Genomic DNA, 23793 nt, shown 5'->3' with positions numbered 1-23793 from the left:
AATGACTGTCAAGAAACACCATGTGGCCTCAAAGCTCAAATACTGGGACGACCCAGGGGACGGCTCCAAGCCCACGCCCATTTTCATCGGCAAAGGTCACATCACCAACAAGCGACCTCACAAGGAGCATGAATTCACGATATCCGACGTCAGCGGCGATGAGGTCCAGTACACTCTAAACAGTCACGGATTCCAGTGGTGCGAGCACGCAAGCTGCGAAGACATGTTCACAGACGACGAGCGCATCAAGGCCGCCTACTACCCCGAATGCGAACAGCTCATCAAGTCAGTAACCGGGGCGAGGAAAGTGCACATCTTCAACCACAAAGTCCGTCGCGGACCGACGCAATGGCACTACCTGGGCCTGCAGAACCTCGCCAACCGAGGGCCCGTCACGCGGACGCATGTCGATCAGTCGTATGAGGGTGCCGAACGACGTCTGCGCTGGGAGTTCCCCGCCGAGGCCGATGCTCTCCTGAGGAAGCGTTATCAGATCATCAACGTCTGGCGGCCGATCCGCACCATCCTCAAGGATCCCATTGCCGTGGCGGACTCTACCTCCGTGCCTGATGTGGATCTGGTCGGGGCGGAAATGACAGAGGACGGTTTCATGGGGGAGTCGTGGGTTGTGCGTCACAACCCTTCGCATCGGTGGTACTACAAGTTTGGCATGACGCCGCAGGACGTGTTGCTCATCAAGTGCTTCGACTCGGAGGAGAAGGTTGCAAGACGCGCGCTGCACTCTGCGTTTGAGGACCCGGCGTACCAAGATTATGAATCGCGGCAGAGCATCGAGGTCAGATGTCTCGTGTTGTACTAGTCTCAGCGAGGTATCGCCAGAGATGTTGGTGGAACGCTCACGTTACAGCACAGCAAAGCAGCGCAGGGGTAGATGAAAAGAATGGCGGCTTCTTCCAAAGTAACGGGGTGAGGAAGACATTAAACTCTCTTGCGTGTCTGGTAGCATTGATCGGATAGCGACAGAGCCTGGCCCGGTTCATTTCGTGGACGATACGTGGTTGCAGAGAGGGGACATGATAGTCAAGTGGACATGGAGTAGCGACGGCATATCTACTCCTCCCCTGACAGGCAGATGCACTGGGACGACATGTGAGCAACGAGACCATGCTGCAGACTAGTCTTTTACTTGATAAACGAGATGTTGGCCAAAAGGGGGCCCTTTGTTCCGATTGGGTCAACATCAGTACAAGCAGCCCAGGCCCCAGGGGTGGGCTTTCACTTGGAAATTGAAAGTCGAGACGCTGGGACAAACCCACGATCGGTCGCCCAGTCGATCAAGGAGACAAAACCACGGCAAAGTCCATATAGTGCTGTCGGATATCTTAATCGCCATCATGTAAACAGGAACTGATTTGTTATCAAGCTCAAAAAAGGGGGGTAGACCCCTGATGGAGCGGGGTTGGGTTACGTACGTACCTGTACACCACGTGCATCCTCGTCCCTCGTCTTCTCCACCAACCCCCTCTTCACCTTGTCATCTCCAGTCTCGACTCTCTGCTTCAGAGGACCTATCCCTCATGCACGCTTGCCGGGTGGCTGAATAGCAAAAGATCTTGGGTCCACTGACGCGCAAGCGTTCCAAGACCTTCTTATCCTTATCTGGTAGCTGTTCATCCCGGAACGATGCTGCAAAGAGCATCCGCCGTAATAGTACCTCGGTATATAGCCATGGACTTCCTCGTTCTCTCACAGTGATCCTTTCTCCCCTGATCACCTCCGTGTATACTTCTGATCCAAAGTCACCATGGCTCCTCAACTTGATCCCCCGCAGACCGTCGACTGGATGGGCAAAAAGGTGCCCGTCTGGAGCATGCAGACCATCGACTACGGTCGTCTGCTCTCCCACGATCCCTCGGAGATTGACAAGCTGGTCAGCGCTTGCACGGACGAGGGCTATTTCTACCTCGACCTGCAGGGCATTGACGGCCGCCGCATGCTGGCCGACCAGCAGGAGACACTGAGGCTCATGGAGCGCTTTTTCGCTGAGCCCATTGAGGCCAAGAATGAGTTTGGCCTGATCTCCTCCCACCTCGGCTACGAGCCTGTGGGCAGTCGCACTGGCGTTGCTGCCGGCACCAAGGACGGCTACGAGATGCTCAAGGTGTCTCGTGACGAGATTCAGCGCGACAGCCCCAAGATTCCCGCCGCCGTCAAGGCCAGCGGTGACCTTCGGATCCTGGAGAACACCATTGGCAGCTGCAACACCATCACGAAGGTCATGCTGTCTTGCCTGTCGGACGGTCTCTTCTTGCAGGGCGCCGGCCGTTTTGAGAACCAGCACCGCAACGAGCGCCCATCCACGACTACGGTGAGTCTCTGAGAAGCCTTCCCTGCACAAATCTACGCTGACACCACTCGAGCTCTCTATGATGCACTATCTGCCTCACGAGGAAACTGGTCCCGAGCGCATCGGCCACCAGAAGCACACAGACATCAGCACCCTGACCCTCCTCTTCAGCGAGCAGTGGGGTCTCCAGGTCCGTCCCCCCGGCACCTGCGGCGCCCGCGAGATGGGCTTCGTCGCGCCCAAACCCGGCTGCGCCTTTGTCCACGTCGGCGACTCGCTGCGCTTCGCGTCAGGCATGAAGTTCCAGAGCTGCATCCACCGCGTCGTCCCCTTTGACCCCACCGAGCACCGCTACTCCATTGCCTACTTTCTGCGCGCAGAGGACGACACCATGTTCATCGACTCGGAGGGCCGCGCCATCACCGCGGGGCAGTGGCACGACCAGAAGTTCAAGGCCTTTACGGACCCGGAGATGTGGCAGGCCATGGCGCCCAAGTCGATGATTCTCGGCGGGATGAAGGAGGATGGCGAGGACGAGCCCATCAAGCCTCTGATGGAGACGACGACCAAGACAGCTGTGTCGACGCAAGCTTAAGGTTATGTAAAGTACAAATATGAATATACGTTCATGGATTATTGCCATCATAATTAGCAAACTTGTGCTGCTTGTGAGCCTAGGTAAATGTCGTGAGCTTTTCAGATAACCTGATCCTTGAACCTATTGATGGCTGGGATAAGGACCTACCTTTCTCCTCGATATTTATCAGTAGTCTGTCCACTTTGAAGTCGGTCTTGTCCTGAATATGTAAACATGCGCCTGTTCAGGATGTAGGCCATGACTTAGTAGGGTGGGCAGCTTTAAGTTATACATATAGGCAGACGAAAGGTAGGGGTGTGTCTATCAACCATTGTAGCCGCTAGGCCGCGGCCTTTTGTTAGTGGACGCCACCTCGCCTCACTAGCTTCAATTTAGCATCAGCCACAGCGACCGTTCCTGCCTTTGGTCGGTTCAATGCCCACGTGCCTTCCCAAGTTCTGAACGCAAGCGAGGCTGGGCGTCGATGCACCTTTTTACTGCCTCTAGGTGTGAGATTGCGCGATGTGACCTATCAAGCTTTGTGCTTGCACGTACTTGTTCACAGTGTTTGACTTTGACGTCTGGAACTTCAGGGCTCCGACGCACAGCAGATGGGCACCTTGCCCAGGGTGAGTGAGATGCATCAGATCACAAGATTACAGACGAAGAAGATGTGTCTTTCAATTGTTCACTGGTTCAACGACTGATCGGCACTATTTAGATAACATGCATCTAGTTGACCTTGTTTTACAGAATCGCAACAGCACAGCTCAACCGGTCGGCATCAATAGACAGAGTCAACTTCTCTCCGCGGCCGCCATCATATTATGGTCAGTCCCGCATGACCGGCTCTGAAACTCAACGCAAACGCTCCTATCTGATAAAACTTGAGCTTATGTCGATCATTCGCATCGACATAATTCCTCCACTGTCTGTCGATCCATGAGCGTCTCTCAGGGTCTTGGGGGACCAGGGGTCCGAATTGCCGGGGTTGATCAAGGCGAATGGGGGTCCAACTGTACTAGCCACGTGTGTGGCCGCCGCCGTCGGCGTATAAATCTGAGGAAGACTCAATCGTGCAAGTTGTACAATATTGACGCCTCCACTTTCTTGGAGTCCCCTATACCAACCCAGGAGATATATGTCTTGGGCTTCTTCGTCTCCTTGTCAAACACGGCGCGGACATCGGTGACTTTTCCTATCTCGGGATCCTTGGTGAGTAAGTTCGCCTTGGTAGAATACTACACGTTAGATCAAAACGAACCTCGAGAGCCCGAGACTAATTCGAGCAGAGCGATGCAGAACAGACGCACCGATCTAGATGGTGAAACAGAATTACCAACTCTCAATCATGAAGCTCTTCTCCCATTCAAAAGTCACGATCCCCGTCTCTCTCGTCCCAAGATACTCGCTATGGTTAGTAGTCCCGAGACTATTGACAGGTAGCGCTCTCGCTGAAGCAACAAACCAGCAGCCTCTGCTTCAAGAGCTCTTAGCTTCCTGTGATGCTACCGAGTCCGCAAATTTGAGGAGATGGATGCCGTACAGCATGTCAATTGGCCACAATCAGTGCAACGCCTGTCTAAAGCAGGGATATATTGGCCGCCATGCACAAAACGGGAACAGCTCGATGTTCCTTCTTCTCGCACGTCTGTGAGGGTGCCGATGGCGCAGAGGGACTTTGTCTGCGCATCCTCGCAGTACAGTATCATAGTTTCCATCAAGATCGACATATTCGATCTATTCACGCATCAGACGGGGACTGACATCTCTATAGAAGGAAAAAAAACTAGAGAAAATCGAAGTCATCAGAGCAAGCCAAGCCCTTTGGGACATCCTCAGGCGCAATTCTGATGATCATCACCCTTCCCGACCAACACCCCATCGCAAGGGTATTCCTTGATACTGCTGAGGTGTAGACTCCAGTGCTAATTGGCACGGAAACAAACCTGTGCCCGTTCCACGTAATCCAGCGTCCTATGTCGGCTTTGCGCAAGGGCCGAAGAGCTGGAGCGGGCACAGCATCAGCTAGTGGCTCAGCGGCAAGCCACTCGGGACTCGCTGCTCTTATGGCGAAATCACCGTGGTCAGTCTGCAAACGTGCGGTTCCGGGTTCAAATGATAGATGATGGGAGGTAAACCCGATGTTGAGGGTCTGTACGCAGCGGCCCGTACTCACGCGCCAGATCCAAAACCTTCCGTCGGAGAAACTCGACGCTATAATCTCCGAGTCGTGTGAAAAGGCAATGGACGCAACCCTGCCAGTAGCCAATGTGGAGTCAAGTGTCTGAGCGACGTTGCCCGTTTCCGTGTGGAAGATTTGTATCCTCCTTCCAGTGGCAAGAGCTAGCAGTGCCGCGTTCTTTGAGAACGCGGCTGTTTGACTCTGGGCCCACACACTGTACTGGTGCTTCGACGTCAGTGCCTGAATGCGTTTGCCCGTATGAACATGCCAGATTTCTGGGACCTTGTCATGAAAGGACAAGACTAGGAGTGCCGAATCGGGCGAGAACGCGGCTACTCGGATCTCTTTGCTGCACATGTATGCTAGCATTTGGACGCATTCGCCCGTATCAATATGCCAAACTCCCATTCCCTTCTGGTCCAGTTCTGTAGCTATAAGCGTCGAGTCTGGCGAGAAGCAGCAGAACATGCCCCCTAGGGTTTGAATGTGCTCGCCCGTGTCGGCACGCCAGACTCGTGTCGCCGTCTTTGAGAACTTGGAAGCAACAAGTGCCGAATTATCTGAGAAGGACAGCTCGTGGATCACGGGATTGCCGTCCTCAAACGCTTAGCTGTTCGCACCGATGCGCCAGATCCGGATCGTGCGATCCGATGAGCCTGTAGCTACAAGCATTGAATCGCGCGAAATGGTGACTGATGTCGCGGGGCCCGCATGGCCTCCGAGTATCTCGACGCACTCGCCAGTATCAATGTGCCAGATCAGCACCTCATCGTGCACAGAGTTCCAAACTATGAGCGCGCCGTCGAGTGAGAAAACAAGTTGAGTAGGATCCAGTCTGGCACCCCTAATTGTTTTTACACACACGCCTGTATCAGCGCGCCAGATCTTTAACTCATGATCAGAATAGCCTGAGGCTACAAGCGTAGAGCCATATGAGAACGTAACCGATCCGACACCCGGAATGGCGAGGAGCTCCAGTCTATGCACACACTCGCCCGTATCAATGCGCCAGATACACATCGTATAACCTTCAAAGTTCGAGGCTAGGAGCGCCGAGTCGTACGAAAAAGCGGCAGATACGACGTGATTATGAGGGCATTCAAGCGTCTGAAAGACCTCAATCGCGTCGACGTCCCAAAGTAGTATGTCCCCATGAAAAGTTTCCATAGACACAGGCGCTGAGTCATGCGAAAAGGCCAGCGGCCATATCTGTACAGACAGATCGTAATCTGTGTTCATGTATATCAGAGAATAGTCGCCTGTTTCACGCCGCCAGGATCGTCCTGTGCCGTCTGCACAGGCATAGTTAACCACCGCCGAATCACGCGAGAAGGTAACTAAAATGATTGCATGCTCATGACACTTGGACGTTTGAATGCACTCGCCCGTGTCCGCGCACCAGATCCGTATGTAGCAATCGCCGGAGCCTGAAGCCACAAACGCCGAATCATGCGAGAATGCAACTGAGTTAACCCAGTCTTTGTGGCCCTGAAGTGTTAGAAGGCATGAGCCCCATTGAGTTTCGACCTGTGGCAATAACGATATCCATGGCGGGATCTCGTGCTTGAACGTGGTGGATATTTGTCCGTTCCTCGGTGAGAACATGAGGAGAGACGAATATATCTCAAGTGGGTTAGAGTCGATAATTGCAGTATTTGCGAGGATGAAGCGCTCGGCGTCGTCGAGGAATCCGGAGAGTTGTTTGTGACCATGATTCCAGACCTGTCAGCCTGTTTATGTTCCGGTTATCTCGTCCCATTTCACGGACCTTGTATAGAGCCTGCAAGTCTTTGACCAGATGGACGCTCTCCCAAGCCTTTCTCAGGAGACTCAAAGATTCCAGCCAGTGGGTGAAATCTTGTTTCAGGAAGGCGTAAACTCGTTCGCAGTCACTGTGGTGATTGCTTGCGCCTTGGACGTGATAGACCCGATACACACAAGCGTACTGAACCTCGGATGGAAGACATTTATCTACCGTCAGAGGATCAATGTCCGATCTATCGGTCCCCGGCGCCTCGATTTGGCAGATATCTTGCTTCAGACATTCCATCACACGTAGACAATTGGCCGTCATTGCATCATGGGCCAGCTTCTCGCTTACCCAGAATTGATTCTTCTCTCGCTTCTCGGGGTCCAACAGGAAATCTCGAAAAGACAGATGGAGAAGTCTCACAGGTGCCCCCGAGAACGATGGGATGCTTAAGACAGAATGTAGCAAGTCCAGCCTATCGTCGACGGTACTTACAGGGATACGCAGGATCTGTCCGAGGGCGGCTGTCGACAAGGGTTTGGCGAGAATGATGATAGAGCCGATAATGTCTCGAAAATGTTGGAAAATCTGGTCACATTGCTTCGTATTTACCCCGTCAATCAGCTTGTTGAGCACGGGCATGTATGTTGCGTCCAATTGTGAAGCCTGGCTTTTCGTGCGGAAGAGGAGCACCTCGCCCAGCTGCTCCTTGGGATTTCCGCATCGCCGATCATTGACGAAGCGACATACCGTGGCGGCAAAAATAAAAGGCGGACTGGTCATCTGCACAAGAGATTGAATATTGGACTGACCGGGCCAGTCGGCGGCCAGTCGTCGGTATTCCTGGACGGACGTGTTGAATTCGCCTCGTATACTTGCCAGCTCGTGCTGTAGAAACACAGATATATCATGTTCCACCACAGTACTTGGTATATTATGGATTGTCAGGTCCTGGTACTTGCCTTCAACAACCTTGAAACCAAGACGAATGGGCAGTTCCGGCCGGCTCGTCAAAAAGACCTTAACCTGCACCGACTGGAGGGAACTGGCTTGGGAGAAAAGACGGATCATGAGTTTGACATCATTCTCCTGCTCGCACTCATCTAGTGCATCGACAACAACCACTAGGGACTGCTTTCTTGGCGTGATTGACAGCGGTTCTAGGAAAAGCTTATCGAACTGCTCTCGCATTGCTTTTCGGAAGATTGCAGGTTCACGTTCAATGACGCCCTTGAGGCAACGAGCGATGGCCGGTTCGCCCCTTACAAGGTCGGCAGCAATCGTCGGGAAGAACTTTGCCATGTTTCCCCGATCAGCCTCACCCCTTTTGAAGAAGAAGCTGGCGCCGAGGCGTTTCTCCTTTGCCAGAGACAGGGCCACAGTCCGCGATATGGTAGACTTGCCGGTCCCCGCCATGCCGTTGAGCCAAAAGACTGCTTCAGCGCTCGAATCATCAGCCCATTCTGAGATCCGTTGCAGGAGCTCGACTCGAGTATTTGGGAGACAGTTTGAGTTGTGTTCCTCTTCCCGAGAGTCTTCTGTGCCTCCTTGCTTTCGAATGGCCACTTGAGAGCACGGACCCCGAGTCGACGCATTGCCTGGCGCGCTGGTTTTGGGCGAAGTTTGTCGTCTAGCCCCCGTAGCAGTGTCTCGGACTCTTGAGCAGCTTCAGAGAGCTGCCTGGATGCTTTCAGTCTTTCCCCGTCTGGCCCACTGAGAAGCTCTCTGACGCCCTTTGCGACATCGGAGAGGCTGCCAACCTCTCTTTTTATCCGAGCAATGTCATATTTGGCGTCCAGGACGTCTTTTGAGTGTTGACAACACCGCTCTGCGATCTTGGCGGACAAGTCCACGACCGCGATAACGTTCGCGACGACGCCAAGTGCTTCCGTGGCCGCGTATGATCCAGCCGGTAGCTACGCATAGAACCATAGTGAAAACAGAAACTTGGGGGCAGGGCGGCTTTTTGATCGATGAGGGGTCAGCAAGTCTTCCAATTGCCTGGCAGGCTGATGGGAAGGCTGCATGCAACGCTGCGCCGCAGATGGCGACGGCTCAGTGCTATGGCATTGTGCATTTGATGCTGACGGCCAACGGCCCATGGCCGGGCGAGCTGAAGGAAACCCATGGCTAGCTGCATCAGCCGCAACAGATATGTTTATCGATCACATTGCGGCACGAGAAGCAGTCCTTTGCCTTGTTTGTTGTCATGTCCCTTGAGATGATGGCGGTTTCAAGTTTCAACAAAGTATGAGCAGGCGCAGGTGATGCGCCTGTCTCGTAGCGCATACAGTGCATCACACACAGTGTCGATGATCCGCACAGTGGAAGCTCGAGCAACCCACAATCATCGCCGGGCCTCACTCTCCAGCTCTCTGCTTCAGCTCACAGTCCGTCATACTAGGCAGCCAAACCTCGGGCTCGACGGCTTTTGTCTTACACTCAAGCCTTGAATTAAGCCTTGACACAGCCTGCAACCAATTCATCGGGATTTACCAGCATCATGGATGCCCCAGAGGCGGATTTCGACATCAAACTACAGAAGATCTCATCCGATCTCCTAGCCGACTTCAACTCCTTCCTCGACGTGCTACATAAGCCGGCCTCGCAAAATGGGGGCGAACGAAGAGTGAGATCTCGGGTCAAAAGCCGTGATGTGTACAACGCGACCCTATATGTTAGTATCTCCATGCTCCTGTGCAGTGGAAGGTGGAATATAGGTTGACAATTGGAGCAATAGTACTTGGATCCCTTCCAGGAGTTGCCGCAGCTTCTTGATCCTCATCTCCCCAAATGGATCCCTTTCTTGGCCAACACATATCTTGCTGCACGGACGACTCGCCACAAGAGCCCTGCTCTGTCTGCTGAAAAGGCAAAGCATTTCATCCCCACCACTTCAGCCATCGCCTTGATCCTATATACCTTCTGCAAGATCCGCGGAGAAAAAGTCATCAAACATTTTTTGAACGTGGAAACCAAATACCTGGAAATCCTGCTGTCAGCAATTGAGGATGCTGAAGGGAAGGGTACGTGGGCATGGCAGGAGCGGTACATTGTTCTTGTCTGGCTGTCTCATCTCCTCCTCGCGCCGTTTGACCTTTCTACCATTTCATCCGTCGATGTGGAAGATGCGCCTGCCATTACTGGCTTGGAACTGCGCGAAGGCCTTCCGGGCATTACCTTGCGCCTTCTGCCACTGGGCATCAAGTTCCTGTCCTCGCCAGGAAAGGAACGCGATGGCGCAAAAGCACTTCTCGTCAGGATCGCCATGCGTCAGGATATGCAAGATCTCGGTGTGCTCGATAGTCTCATCAAGTGGGCCCTCGGATCGCTGAGAGCGGACACTGAGCAGACCTCGTACTACTACCTCGGCATTCTCTCCTTCATAGGCGGTATCCTGCAGTCCACCATGGACACGGGTATTATGCATGGCCATCTCAGCGCCATATTCACCCGTGTCCACGGTGTTGCGACTGAGGAAGGGAATGCAATCGTTAGTTTTGCTCTGGCTAAAAAAATGGTCATCAAAATTATGAGATGCCTTGTCGTTTCTGCACTGAGGCAGGACAGGCTAGGCGGCGTGGCAGACGAAATCACTGAAATGACGATTGGATATCTTCTCGAAAGTCTCGCGGACAATGACACACCCGTGCGGTTGGCGGCGAGCAAGGCTCTCAGTGTCATCACGCTCAAGCTCGATCCGGAAATGGCCAGTCAAGTTGTGGAGGCCGTGCTGGAGAGCCTGAACAAAAACATTCTCTGGAAAAAGACAGCCCAGGGCAATGTCAGGGACTTGGCGACGGTCGATTCGCTGGAGTGGCACGGGCTGATCCTGACACTATCACATCTTCTCTATCGACGATCACCACCAGCAGAACAGTTGCCCGACATAATACAGTCTCTCCTCTTAGGGCTTGCGTTCGAACAAAGGGGCACTTCGGGCACGAGTGTTGGCGCTAACGTTCGCGATGCAGCGTGTTTCGGGATATGGGCCGTCGCCAGACGCTATACCACCGCTGAGCTTCTCGCCGTCCCAACAAGGACATCAACCTCGATCCTGCAAACAATGGGCACCGAACTGGTGACGACCGCGTGTATCGATCCGGCTGGGAATATCCGGAGGGGGTCGTCCGCTGCGCTGCAGGAGCTCATCGGACGCCATCCAGATACGGTAGAAAAGGGAATATGGGTCGTCCAGACGGTGGACTATCACGCAGTCGCCAGACGTTCGCGCGCCATGGAAGAGGTAGCACTCGGTGTGACCAAACTGTGTGCTCAGTATGGCGAGGCTATCCTAAACGCCTTGCTCGGTTGGAGAGGGGTTGGCGACGTCGACGCTGCATCGAGAAGAAGCGCAGGTGCCGCGTTTGGCGTCTTGACAGCAGCATTAGCCTTGGACGATGCCAAAGGCCCGTTTCCGAGATATGAGGCCAGTTTCCAGCTGTTCTTGGACAAATACACCACACTGGAAGCGAGGCAGGTCGAGGAGCGCCATGGACTCTTGATATGTTATGCGGCCTTGCTCGACCAGTTCCCGAAAGTCTCTGCCCGCGCAGGTAATCCGCGCATTGGCAAAGGGGGTATGAGCCCCTCTGCATGGGAAAAGATGCAGGCTATAGTCACGACCATGTTAACAAGCTACATGGAGAGCACGCACAGGCGCGCCGATCTCATCGCAGAAGGGCTCAGTCAAGTCGTCGTGTCGCTGGCACCGCTATTTCAGTCCATCATCTTGGGGAAAGAAAGCAGTCTGCCGCTCTACACTATGGCGCAGTTGCTAAAGTCCACCAAAGAGTCTGGCCACCTGGCCTTGGCCAATGCGTTAGACGAGCATGGCGGCTCAGACTCCGATCTATCAACTATCTTGGACACTATCAAACAAGTCGTGCCCATATGGCTCTCCCGAACCGAACCCGAAGCTATGGAGCCAGCTTCCTCGGCGGCCCTAACCCTGCTCATCTTCTCAACACCTCCAAATCGAAAGGCTATCATCCACGAGTGGGCAAAGTCAGTCCGTCACAAGCCAAGTAGCCGCACTGCCGCACAAGGCGAGGCTTACTTCTACACGCTAGCCCTGACGCAACCTCTGATCTCAAGCCAAGATGCCGATGTTGTTTGTGAAGCACTGACTAGTCGATGGGCTGATGATACCGAAGTTGCGACCCGGGTAGCTATTCTTCAGGGGCTTACTAAAAGTCGCATCCTGCAAGACAAGCCGCTCGCATTCCTGGGAATCCTGAAAGATGGGCTGAACGACTACACCACGACTGCGCGAGGAGATGTGGGCTCACATGTTCGAGTCCAAGCGTTGCGGGCAGTCTGTTTCCTGTGGCAAGACGCTGCATGCCTGTCAAAGGAGTCTATCGAGACCTTGTTGCACAGCGTACTGCGTCTGTCAGCCGAGAAACTCGACCGCATACGGCCAGAGGCGCAAAGCGCTCTCGCACTCCTGTTGTCAGGGCAGTAAGTATTGTCTCCAACCACCTAGCTATAGTCACAACTGACCAATGCCTCAAGCTCTGCGGACCATTTTCGACACAGCTTAACCTTTTCATCTCAAGCCTACTTCCACATTCTTCTCGCCCTCGCCTACAACACCTCCCTACATCCCTTCGCAGCCTCCTTTGCGGAGGATGATGAGACAACATGGATGGCCGCCTTGATGGCAGGCTTTGTGACGTCCGCCGACACCGGCAACGAGGAACTCGTCATTGCCAGCCGTGCGGCACTGACGTCCTTTGCCAACGTGTCTGCTTCTAATCTCGACCTCATCTACGGAGCACTGATTCAGAACCTCCGGACTCATCAAGGCAACGACCGCGTCCTCGTGCCCACCCTAGAAATCATCGCCTTCCTACTTCACGTGGGCTTTGTCGATACGGACATCAACTTCAAGTCTATGTGTTTGCAGACACAAAAGGCAGGATACAAAACGGGCAACGTCCGGAAAATTGAAGCATGCGTACGTGTGTATGGCGGGATCGCTGGGCTTGGCGACGAAAACATCGCGGGTGTCTCAGAGGCGAGGAAGAGACTAGGGGCGCTGCTGTTTCACCCCTGGCCCAAGGTGAGGACAATGGTTGCAGATGAGATCTGGGGTCTTGTTGTAGAGAGGGACGACACGGAGACAGATGACGGTTTACAGAGCAAGGTTCTAGGTGTCGATTGGGGAGCGGCGGATAAGACGAAGATACGATCACTTGTTCAGGATCTACATCTCAATTAGCAGGATAAAAGTTCCAATGGTTTTCAGAGAGAGATTATTGCGAAAGAAACTAGCTCCCGTTATAGCACGAGGAGGACCATTTAGCAGAGCATATTGGTGAGATACGCAAAGGGGTTTGAAGAGCACCTTGAAGAAAGGGGCTACGATGGGCTATACCGACGGGAGAGGCAGTTTGTGCTCCACAGGTCGACTTTTTCTTCCTGATCCTCGTTATTACAGGCAAGTGGAATGGCGGCAGCTGATGCCGCTAGAGCCGGAATATATCGGTTGATCTTAGTCAGACATCGGCCCCGTCACCGCATCTTTACAACCTTGAGACTGCTAGAGGCCAATAGTTTAAGCTACGAACAGATGGCGCCGGGCATCTTCGGATTCTCAACCCGAAGTGTGGTGACTTAAGCAAAGCGTTGACAAACGAAAACCCAATACCCCAGGAAAGCACCAGTGCGGAGTGTCCAATCACTGCACGAGATGGAAAGCCATTCCCCGGGATTTGAAGGAGACAGTAAATAAATTGTCGGGCCGAAGTATTTGGACAGTGAATTAGCTTTATTTGGACCGCTGACACTGACACTGGCATACTTGAATATGGATAAGTTGATCAAGGTTATGGCGGCTATCATGCCTCTTACCAAGATAGGCCGTGGGGGGCACAATCATTCGACCTTTTGGCTTTTGGCTGATGTTAATAATAAGATTCATTTCACTGAGTGTCAAGTGAACATCGGCCGGCTATGGTGTTTCACAGAACGGCAAGGCCCACGAAGGACGGCGCACACCATGACGCCCGATGCCATTCGCCTGATTTCAGCGGCCTGCCATCAGAGAGCTGACCGGGCAGGAGTTTTCCATCGCGATTGGTGTATAGAGCCACGTTTCGCGGACGCTAGTGTGATTTCGCTAGTCATGCTATGGAGGCTTCATGGAAGAGTGAAGCTTAGCGCCCGCGACAACCGATCATCTCGCGGCCGTGGAGTCTCAAGTCAACATGTGTGGGATGCACATTCGCGACGAGTCAATCCTGACACCCATCGGTGACAGGCATTTGCGTTAGCAGTGGCGGTTCCGCTCCCGGGGAGAGCTTGTGTCTTTCGACTTTGAGAAGGATGTGAAGCGGTGACAGGCCCTCACGGCCGGCGAATGAATTTATCGCTGATAGTGATTGGTGTAGGGTATCCGTATTCTACTTCGCACAGTATCTCTGTACCTTATTACCTATTATCTTACACGAGTTGCCCAGAGTGCCCAGACGTTGTCGCTCCACCCAGCACCTTTTTTAGACCGTTGCCTGGCCTGCCCAGCTGGTGTCGCGTGACGTCCGTACGACTCGTTGCGTTACGGAATGCAGCGTCAAACAAAGCCTGCTGCATGCGCGAATAACTATCGTAATATGTTAAAGGGTCAGAGGCTGAAGCTGCAATGCAAGCGCCTGTCTGAGAACGGCACTAGTCGTCCGTACGGATGCTTAAGCGCGGATTGCGTGCGATGCGGTGAGGCATTACAGGTAGTAATAACGACAGAAGGTGCTCGGTCAACAGGGAACGACGCGGGATGTGGCTTGGCCTGCTTGGTGAAAGGATGTTGGGCGGGCAATTAACGAGAAGTGCGATGCTGATTAAGGTACCTGGTCTTACCAGTGTCACCGTGTGGCGGTCGTACCTTCAACGCTCATCTGCTTTTGTTGCAAGATTAGGTACGTAGTGCAGGGGAAAACAGGCTGCATCCAGTCCCGAGTTCCACTGTCGTGTTACCTCAGCCACCTGGATTCTGTGATCTTATCATCATTCACCTTCATCAGCCGACTTCCCGCCCAAGTGCGATAGGAGCTAATTAGGTCGTCAAGAGAAACACCCCACAATGATATCCGTCCGTTTCTTACGGATAAAAATGCTGCCTTGCACGGTTGCATTACTTTGGCCAGCCGTAGCGACGATCCCCGCCACGCTGCATGCTGGGGTCCAGTGCATGGACCCCTAGGAACGCCTTGACAGTTTCAGTTGACACCTCGTCTTAGCCCTACACTTGCTGGATCATCACCATGACGCTATTCGGCCGCTTCTTGTTCAAATGAAAACCCCTTGAAGTGACGGGAAAGACGATGCGAAAGTTCGCTCGCGACTGCGCGCTAGAGCGATGGGACGACCCTTGACAATGGGCTTCCAATGGATAACGATTCGGGGTTCAAGATACGCCCCTACCCTGGTAGCGATTTGGAACTCAAGAAACACGTGAAGATTTGGTGGACCTGCAGTGCGTAGTCTGGACTTTGCACTCCTTATCTTCACGATCCAAGAGCTTTGACCACGTCTCTACAGCTCCTGGCAGCTACCACATCCCTGTCCAACTGTAATTCTGACACCAATCAGCGTCGTCCCTGCTCGACACCAGGTCAATGGTGGGTTCCAGGCCGCCAGGACGGTACGCCGAGACTCGAAACGAAGGCAGCTGATAACGCATTCCTGGCATCTGCTCGTGTGCACTGGCCCTGTGCTTGCCGCGGATTGCGGGATATCGACGAGCCATGGCTAAAAGGCCCTCGTGCGGTGGGCGAAGCCGAGACAGGTCCGGAATTCAGTTAGTGAATTTTTCGTCAGGCTTCAGAACATGGTGAATTTTGTCTCACAGCGATCTACGACACGCCGAACTTGTTGACTGCGATTCCCTCGGCCCCCCACCTTGGCTGCTTATCTGGGGGTCCCCTCGAGTCCGTCTCGGGTCGACAACCAACGTAAGTCTGATCGCGTGCAGATGCAGTAATATTAAGAGTGTTTGGGGCTGGCCTCCTCGAATTCAAGGCAGTGTCGGCACTACTGCTGTAATTAGGCGAGTTCGCTGCGTCCCGATCGTCTACATGTCTGGCCTAGACCAGTAGCGTGGAGAGGGAATCCAGATGCCTGTCGCACAAGACATGGCTCTACTCCGTACAAACACACGATACCCGCGGGCCACGATGGATGCTCTACATCTTCGACTGGGTTTTCTATGAGCATTGAGTCTTCAATCGGCTATCTTCGGCATCAGACATTGACAGTCTCCCTATTTCATGCCATTCCGTCCATGTGAACCTCAACGGGCCCTGACGCAAGGTCAACCCTACGTTGCGCAGGTGTGTGTGTGCGCGTGAGGTGTGGGTGCCAAGCCGTGTGGCTCCATGTCCAAGCCGCTGTAGACCCCACCGATAGATAGGCGGGCTAGGTGCAGTGGTGCACTGGTTCAAGGTTGCGCCGCTGGTGCCGACAGTTGCAGCCACTCGTCCCCGTCTTACACACACTCCGTCTCCTTCACTCGCCGCCCCGTCATCTTCACTCTGCGTCTCGCCTCGGACACGTACATGAACTCGCTCTTTGGAACTCTCGCCAGCAGTTTTGTACATCGACATACTGACCGCCGCTCGTTGCGCTCTCGATCAATGCCTGCTGTCGTACCCAGTAACCGACACATCGCCATTGCGCCCACTTGCCGCCCAGGCCCTCGGTGCCATCTCCACCGTCCCTCTCTCAACTGAAATCCAGGTTATGCGCCTCTCGCCACAACGACTCTTTCAACTTCCATGCCTCGCAACACGCACGGCTCTCCATTACGAACCAGTTCACCGCAAGACGCCCCTTTGAGCGTCTCGGCGCCACACCACAGGGTCGCCTTGTCCCGACGAATACTTGGCCTAGAAACGCACGGCGCAATCTGCGAAGCGACCTCCAATCCTACATAACCCTCGCTCGTCGGGTCCTCTGCGGAGGTCGACGAGCGTGGAAGACGTCTCTGCCGCTATGACGATCTACTCGGAGCCTCCCGGCCCTCGCGACTTTCGCTATGTCAAGCCCAGCCTGCTCGTCTGCTGGTGGGTGACCTCGTTGTGCGCCTGCATCATCTTGCTGCGGGTCACGGGTCGCTTCATCAGGACAGAGCGGTTGTTCCGAGAGGATCGAATGGCGTCTTTGGCCTTGCTGCCGCTCTTCATGCGCATGGGATGCGTCCACTACATCCTATATCACGGAACCAACAATGAGGACTTCACTGGCATCACAATGAGTAGTGGAGAAATTCGACACCGGCAGATTGCTAGTGGTCTTGTTCTTCTGAGTCGCATTCTGTATGCCGCGACGTATGTGGAATACATTCACCTATCATCTTGGTCGAGCCGACTAACATTCCATAGGCTGTGGATTCTTAAATTCACTATTCTCGAGTTCTTCCGCCGGCTCACTGGAGTCACATGGGAACGCTCGTCGCAAAAGGCACTCGTGGTCATTCGATGGGTGCTCATTATCACCTTCATCGCCGTTGTCATTAGCACATTGTCGGAATGCCAACCATTCACCCACTACTGGCAGATCACGCCCGATCCTGGGGGCCAATGTCGCCAGGGCTACGTACAGCTTCTCACCACAGCCGTGTGCAACATCCTCACCGATCTCCTACTCGTCTTCTTTCCGATTCCCATTATCTTGCAAAGCAACATGAAGATCAAGCGCAAGATGCAACTGACTTTGCTCTTCTCCCTCAGCCTGGGCGTTGTCGGCGTCACCATCTACCGCGTGCCGCACGTCATGTGGAGCCATGGCCGCCAACAGTACCGGTCACTGCTCGCCTCCGTTGAGATTTTGTTCGCCTTCACCGCTGCCAATGCCCTAGTGCTGGGGTCCTTTGTGCGCGATCGTGGCGTCAAGAAGCAGAAATTTCGAAGGACAAGCGTGGCAGACTCATTTGACCGATCCAGCGGCGCGAGACGGCCGACACTCCATCGCCAATGGGGCAGCGACGAAGACCTGGTCCGCGATGTCGGCATCACACTCGACCCTGCACTTCGGAATGCACCCCAAGGCACTGAGGCTCAGCCTGCGCCGGTGGCAGGGTCGCTAGGAAACAACATGGAAACCTGGCAATTCCCTAAACGACAAAACAGCAACACGGAGAGAAGCGACGAATCCCTAATCTCCTCGCGCGACCTCGCGAAGCGAGAGTCAGTGACTACACACAGGCGGGTCTCATTCTTTGATGTCGGCGGCTTGCTGGAGGACTCTGTGGGCACGAGCAGCAGCAGCTATCGTCGTGAGAGCCACTCCTCGAACGTCGATCCATTACACACGCATGCGCCTTCGCCTGCTCTGCCAGCCGGCACCTCGGGGTTGCGACGAGGCTCGAGCGCGCTGCTCCAGGACTTGGGTGGTCTGTTGACTCCGCATACATCCAATGCCACGCGACCCAAGTCGAGGAATGGCACAGAGCTGCAGACAATTCCTCAATCGCGACATGAACAAACCTACAACATGCACGGCAAGCCAAATCCGATTCTGAACGACCTCGGCGGCCTGCTGCAATGACAGCTTCTCATCAACCATTTACGATTTTCACTTGACAACATGCATTATGATACCAGGATCAGGCGTTGGGAAAGGCTTCATTTTTTTCACACAAGGTTTAATCATACCTCTTCTCGCGGGCGCCAAATGTTTGCCACAAATGCCCACGAGGGATCTTCATCGGTACATGTATATACTTATTCGATGGGATTCAAATTACATTGTGCACGATCTGCGATACAGCAAGACATACTCTGTGCTTTGCGGAGAACAGCGAGGAGCTAGGATGGGAGGATATATGCACTTTGGACTCAGAAGCAGCCAGCACAGTTGCGCAGTTTTTCAGCGATATGGCGCATCAGGTTAGCATAGCCGAAGGAACAGGCAAGTCCATTGTGACTTAGGACAATTGAAACACACTTTTACAAACAGTTGTATCATGCAGTCACTTCTTGCGAAGGGTCCCCTTGAAGTGGCGAGCACACCTAGTTCGTAAGGGCCGGAACTGCTGGCATGACATTCACTCTCAGCGCCCGAGCGTGTTTCATGGACTATAAGATTGCGGTTACGACGGCAGATTCCTGAATATAGATGATGACCTTCTATTTCCGAGTGATCTCAGATTTACGCATGAACCAAGCAATATCCCTAAACGCCAACTTAACCTTGCCCCCGAACTGAAAACACGCCTGCCGGCTTCTCCCTCCTCAGACACAGAGACGGTAACTTGCATATCGGCCTGCCGTCTCACTCGTCCTGATAATTTTGACAACCTGACTCCTCTGCAGCCCCAGATACCGCGCCACGGGATCCTTGCTGAGGATTCGGGGTAGCTGCGTCTCCTTGAGCCTGTACCGCTTCAACAGCGCCGCCTTCTCCTCCCGACTCAGGACGACGTGCTTGGGCACGAGCTCGTGGTGCGTAATGTTGACGAGCAGGTCGTCCTCGAGGAAGCACTCGATCTTCACCATGTTCTCCACGGAGACAAGCGACTTGCGCGCCGCCGACGAGAGCGCGACGTGGCAGACCATGATGCCAGCCTTGTAGTTGTTTGTGATAATGTACTTTGCAAACGCGCGGATCTGCTGGATACCAAAGGTCTTGTCGGAGAGGAACTCGACCCAGACGGGGCCGCAGTCGGGGCCCGGGTTCGGGTTGGCGGCTGTGGGCGCGGGTACGGACTTGCGCATCATGGATTCGCTGGGACGGGCGGAGAAGTTGAGTTTGGCGCGGCTGTGATGATGGTCAGTCCTGATGCTCTCATGGTTGTGGTAAGAAGTTCGGTCCTGTCGTGGACTGGCTAGGAGGGAAACTGACTTGACAGAGCCATCTGGGGAGCAGTATTCCTCGCGGAAGCGATCGAGGGAGATTTTGACTTCATCTTCGGACAGTTCATACTCCTGGTGTGGGCGTTAGATAGATCCAGCAATGGTCAGTGTCGAGGCAACGCACGCGATCCGCAATCATCTCGTGAACCGTCCTCCACGCGCGCCACAGGCGGACGACCTCCTTGGACTTGGCATCGTTACCACCAAAGTCGTCCATGATTCCGAGTCTTTCAATCAAGTGTCGTGTATGCCGCAGGAAAGTCGACTCGTGGAGGGCGAAAGGCGTGCGTGAATGTCGTTGCTCGTGGCGATCGCGAATGGTTGTTCAAAAAAATTGGCGGGTCGGTCTTCAAGCAGCCATTGCATGTGGTTCAGACCCGCCGGGTAGCCCAAAAGCTTTCGGCGCCTTGCACGGGACTTGCTGAGAAAGGCTGGGTTCTCTAGCACGTGATCTGTTTCTCACTGGCAGAATGGCACTTTGGAGTTGCGCTTGCACGGCCCCACTATCGGCCGCCCCACCTTTGCTAGGACTCGAGTCGACATCAGTTGGACGGACCTGGACACGCACTAGACTGGACCGCTAGAAATTGAGGAACATCTGGTGCCTGGCCAGCCTGGCAGGCGCTGCCCGCCTGGAAGTTGAATCTCACTCAGGGCCACTCAGGGCCACTCAGGGCCAGAAAGAACCCCCTGAAGGACTGCCATGCTAGACCCTTGGGACCAAAAGTGGTGCAGTACGGAGCCCGGCCGCACGGACCGTCTTAGCCCCAATTTGGACGTTGAGAACACGGGGCGAGACCATTTCACGATACTTTTTGTTGGCCTAGGAGCACAGGCAGTCCTTTTCTGCCACCTCACCCCAATTATTCTTCCACGCGCTGGTGTCGTAGCATCGCTATCGTCTTCTTCGCTCCGCTCTCCCCCTTCGTCGTCGCTCGCCTTGTCTCGCCGGCTCGTTCTTTCTGGTTTCCTCCTCCCCCCCATCCACCCCGTTTTCTCGTCACAATGGCCGACACTGAAGCTCCCGTCGCTGCCCCTGCGGCCGACACCACGCAGCAGCAGCGTCCCACCAAGCCCGACGAGGATGCCTACAACAAGTCCCTCGTCGCGGCTGAAAAGGCTCACAAGGCGGCCATGGATCGTCTGAATGCCATCAAGGCCAAGATCGACATTGCCATGCCCAAGAAGGACGCCGAGACTCCCACGCAGAAGCGCCGCAAGGAGCTCATCGCCCAGGCCAACGAGATCCGCACCAAGCAGGCTGGCGGTAAGAAAGCCCGCACGAGCAAGCTGGACCAGATCAAGAAGCTCGACGAGCAGCTGCGCAGCCGCATCCAGGAGCAGAAGAATGCCAAGGGCAAGGTGTCGTACAAGTCGGTCGAGGACGTCGATCGCGAGATTGCATCGCTCGAGAAGCAGGTGAACAGCGGAACCATGCGCCTGGTCGACGAGAAGAAGGCGCTGGCGGACATTTCCAACCTCCGTAAGGTGCGCAAGAACTTTGGCCAGTTTGACGACGCGCAGCGCCAGATCGATGAGACCCGCGCCAAGATCAAGGAGATCAAGGACTCGATGGACGACCCCGAGCAAAAGGCCATGTCGGAAAAGTACAATGCCATCCAGGCCGAGCTGGACGCCATCAAGGCCGAGCAGGACGAGGCGTACAAGAGCATCAACTCGCTGCGCGACGAGCGCACCAAGCTCCATGCCGAGCAGCAGGAGACCTGGGCCGCGATCCGCAAGATCAAGGACGACTACCACACCCAGCGCAAGGCCTTCAACGCCTATGACCGCGAGCAGAAGGACAAGGCGCGCGAGAGGCGCAAGGCCGAGCAGGAGAAGTACCTCCAGGACCGCAAGAAGGCCGAGGCCGAGACCGTCCTCGCCGAGGCCAGCGACCCAGCCTACATGGAGGAGATTCGTCGCGCCAACAGCCTGCTCCTCTTCCTCGACCCCGAGCACAAGGTGGAGAAGGGCCCCTTGATGGCTGAGTCTGGCCTGACGGCCCAGGCCACCCGCAAAGTCGAGGACGCCCCTGCCGGAACCAAGCTCCTCCGCAAGGAGGATCGTGAGGAGGACCTCTTCGCCCCCACCGCGAAGAAGGGCAAGAAGGGTAAGAAGGGTGGTGCTGGCGGCGCCTCTGCCAAGAGCTTCAACTGCCCCCCTTCGGTCGTCGAGGACTGCGCTTTCATGGGCATTGACCCGCCCATGAGCCAGGCCGACGTCCCCGAGGTCACCAAGAAGGTCCGCGCCAAGCTGGACCAGTGGAAGGCGGACCAGGAGACTCAGACGCAAAAGGTCAGTCGCCCCCCAATTCTCCACCCAACTAACTGATCGCTAATGGGGAAGCAGAACATTGAAAAGGCCAAGAAGAAGATTGAGGAGCTCGAAAAGGCCGACGCTAATGGTAACGGCGTTGACGAGGCCACCGAAGGCGTCAAGGAGACCTCTCTCGAGGATAAGCAGGAGTCGTAAAGACACTTCAGTCACAGCCACCGTACCACCAGTCCGCTCGAACTCCTCCCAATTATTACCGACATCACGCAACTCACCGAACCGTGCCTTTTCCAACTTATAGTTCGTTTCGGGGCGCAGGGATATATAAAATTGTGGGGCTATCGGACAGAGTCCTACACAACCGGACTTCACTATCATCGTTTCACATGGAGGCCAGGAATGGCGGTCATTATTCTTATGGGTATAACTACCCTTACACGGATCGCAATTGATGGGAATCAACATGAACACAACTCTTTCTTCCAATTTGGCTTCACTTGGCTCGATGATGATTGATGCAATTGTAAAAGGTTCTGAGCTAAGTAGCCAGAAGCGCCCAGTGCGGACATGCTCAGCCCCAAGCCTCTGATGAACTCATCTATGTAATGACATTTTTGTATAAATAGTAGGTCCCATGGTAAGAAACGCCGTACACCGATTTGCCAGTCTTGCTAGTCGAACATCTCGCATTAATCCTCCGTAGAACAAGGTCCGCCCCCCTTCTATGAACACTCGTGACCATGTATTCTGATTCGCCTCCCAATGCAGTCGTAATAGATGATGCTCCGTGTCATGCCGTTATCGTGTCGTCGTCGTGGCAAAACTCCCACAAGCAGATGAGTTCCTAGCCCATGTAGGGAGCATGATCCCGCTGGTAGGGCGCGTACGGTGCATGCTGTGGTGGTGGGGGTTGCGAGTACCGCATCCCGCGGTCCTTTCGTCCTCCGTGGCCGCGGCGCTGCTGCCTCTCCGGAGGCGGTGTTCGCGGAGGCGCATAAAGGCCCAGTCCGGTGTCGACACCGGGCATGTAGGGTGGCTCGTGATGAAAGTCGTTCTTGTAGCTGTTGTTCCTCCGGTTAGAGGGCGGTTTGCCCCGTGGTACGACCGCGCCGGATGATGTTGGAGGGTTCCGCACGGCAGGATCATCGTCCGCCGGCAGCGAAAGCTCCACTAGATTGAAGAAATGCTCCAGCACTTCGGGGTATCGGTGCACGCTCGACCGCCAATCCCCATCAATGCCATGTTTCAGCTCCATCTCGGCGTCTTGCAAAGTCCGCGGGTGAGGGGGCGCGCCATAACGTGCAAAAGCCTGTTCATGAACCTGAGCGAGCCTGTCTTGGTGCTGCTTCTTCCGCTGCTCTGTGAGTTGACGGAAATGCTCCAGAATGTGATCCTGAGCGCGCCTTCGCACCCATATGCTGAAAACGTCAGTGGACGGTGATTCATGGCCGCTGGAATAAACGTGCATACCGTATGTCTTCGTAGATGGAGAGCATAACTTTCTCTTCGGCTTGCTTGACAGCCACCTCGAGGCCCTTGGCCTCACAGTCGCAGGCGGCTTCGGCTGGTGCTCGGCATATTGCACAGTCAGGATCCATTTTGATGATGGTCCGCCGAGATTTCTGCCTCTTCAGATACATCTTAGCTTTAGTTCGGGAACGAGTGGAATCATGAGTAGAAATGCTAGTGAAAGGTGCCCACGTCGTCCCAAAACGTCGACCATCAGAGACCGCGTGAAGGGCCATGGGTGGTCGGACAGCAGCAGCAGGCCAGAAGGAAGGGGAAAAGACCAAGATTCAAGACGGGAAGACGTTGGAGAAGGGAGGGGGGGCGGGGGCTAGT

General features: G+C 54.6%; 8 protein-coding genes across 8 annotated transcripts; 5 read left to right on the top strand and 3 right to left on the bottom strand.

Moving 5' to 3' along the window:
- Nucleotide 1: 1 nt before the first annotated feature.
- J7T54_007078 (methyltransferase) lies at nucleotides 2-820 on the top strand (the record flags this gene model as incomplete). Its single annotated transcript, XM_051510543.1, has 1 exon — nucleotides 2-820. The coding sequence occupies one exon, from the start codon at nucleotides 2-4 to the stop codon at nucleotides 818-820; it is 819 nt and encodes a 272-aa protein (XP_051366292.1).
- Nucleotides 821-1765: 945 nt separating this feature from the next.
- J7T54_007077 (2OG-Fe(II) oxygenase-like protein) lies at nucleotides 1766-2903 on the top strand (the record flags this gene model as incomplete). Its single annotated transcript, XM_051510532.1, has 2 exons — nucleotides 1766-2329; nucleotides 2382-2903. The coding sequence occupies 2 exons, from the start codon at nucleotides 1766-1768 to the stop codon at nucleotides 2901-2903; spliced, it is 1086 nt and encodes a 361-aa protein (XP_051366291.1).
- A 4030-nt stretch (nucleotides 2904-6933) lies between these two features.
- Nucleotides 6934-8236, bottom strand: J7T54_007076 (uncharacterized protein; the record flags this gene model as incomplete). Its single annotated transcript, XM_051510521.1, has 2 exons — nucleotides 6934-7041; nucleotides 7316-8236. 2 exons carry the CDS (start codon nucleotides 8234-8236, stop codon nucleotides 6934-6936), a joined length of 1029 nt encoding a protein of 342 aa, XP_051366290.1.
- Nucleotides 8237-9323: 1087 nt separating this feature from the next.
- On the top strand, nucleotides 9324-13046 carry J7T54_007075 (Tubulin-specific chaperone D-like protein; the record flags this gene model as incomplete). Its single annotated transcript, XM_051510510.1, has 4 exons — nucleotides 9324-9449; nucleotides 9561-10313; nucleotides 10386-12283; nucleotides 12338-13046. 4 exons carry the CDS (start codon nucleotides 9324-9326, stop codon nucleotides 13044-13046), a joined length of 3486 nt encoding a protein of 1161 aa, XP_051366289.1.
- A 3767-nt stretch (nucleotides 13047-16813) lies between these two features.
- On the top strand, nucleotides 16814-18367 carry J7T54_007074 (uncharacterized protein; the record flags this gene model as incomplete). The annotated part of the gene is made up of 2 exons (XM_051510500.1): nucleotides 16814-17148; nucleotides 17203-18367. 2 exons carry the CDS (start codon nucleotides 16814-16816, stop codon nucleotides 18365-18367), a joined length of 1500 nt encoding a protein of 499 aa, XP_051366288.1.
- Nucleotides 18368-19053: 686 nt separating this feature from the next.
- On the bottom strand, nucleotides 19054-19891 carry J7T54_007073 (DNA-directed RNA polymerases I; the record flags this gene model as incomplete). Its single annotated transcript, XM_051510490.1, has 3 exons — nucleotides 19054-19579; nucleotides 19664-19746; nucleotides 19799-19891. The coding sequence occupies 3 exons, from the start codon at nucleotides 19889-19891 to the stop codon at nucleotides 19054-19056; spliced, it is 702 nt and encodes a 233-aa protein (XP_051366287.1).
- Nucleotides 19892-20679: 788 nt separating this feature from the next.
- Nucleotides 20680-22149, top strand: J7T54_007072 (Chromosome segregation ATPase; the record flags this gene model as incomplete). Its single annotated transcript, XM_051510479.1, has 2 exons — nucleotides 20680-21972; nucleotides 22027-22149. 2 exons carry the CDS (start codon nucleotides 20680-20682, stop codon nucleotides 22147-22149), a joined length of 1416 nt encoding a protein of 471 aa, XP_051366286.1.
- A 646-nt stretch (nucleotides 22150-22795) lies between these two features.
- On the bottom strand, nucleotides 22796-23549 carry J7T54_007071 (uncharacterized protein; the record flags this gene model as incomplete). The annotated part of the gene is made up of 2 exons (XM_051510468.1): nucleotides 22796-23354; nucleotides 23422-23549. The coding sequence occupies 2 exons, from the start codon at nucleotides 23547-23549 to the stop codon at nucleotides 22796-22798; spliced, it is 687 nt and encodes a 228-aa protein (XP_051366285.1).
- Between the last annotated feature and the right edge of the window lie 244 nt (nucleotides 23550-23793).

This window comes from Emericellopsis cladophorae, assembly GCF_022114955.1.
Source record: "Emericellopsis cladophorae strain MUM 19.33 chromosome Unknown NODE_2_length_1295279_cov_118_880017, whole genome shotgun sequence".
NCBI classification, from domain to species: domain Eukaryota; kingdom Fungi; phylum Ascomycota; class Sordariomycetes; order Hypocreales; family Bionectriaceae; genus Emericellopsis; species Emericellopsis cladophorae.
This window is presented reverse-complemented; position numbering and strand designations above follow the sequence as displayed.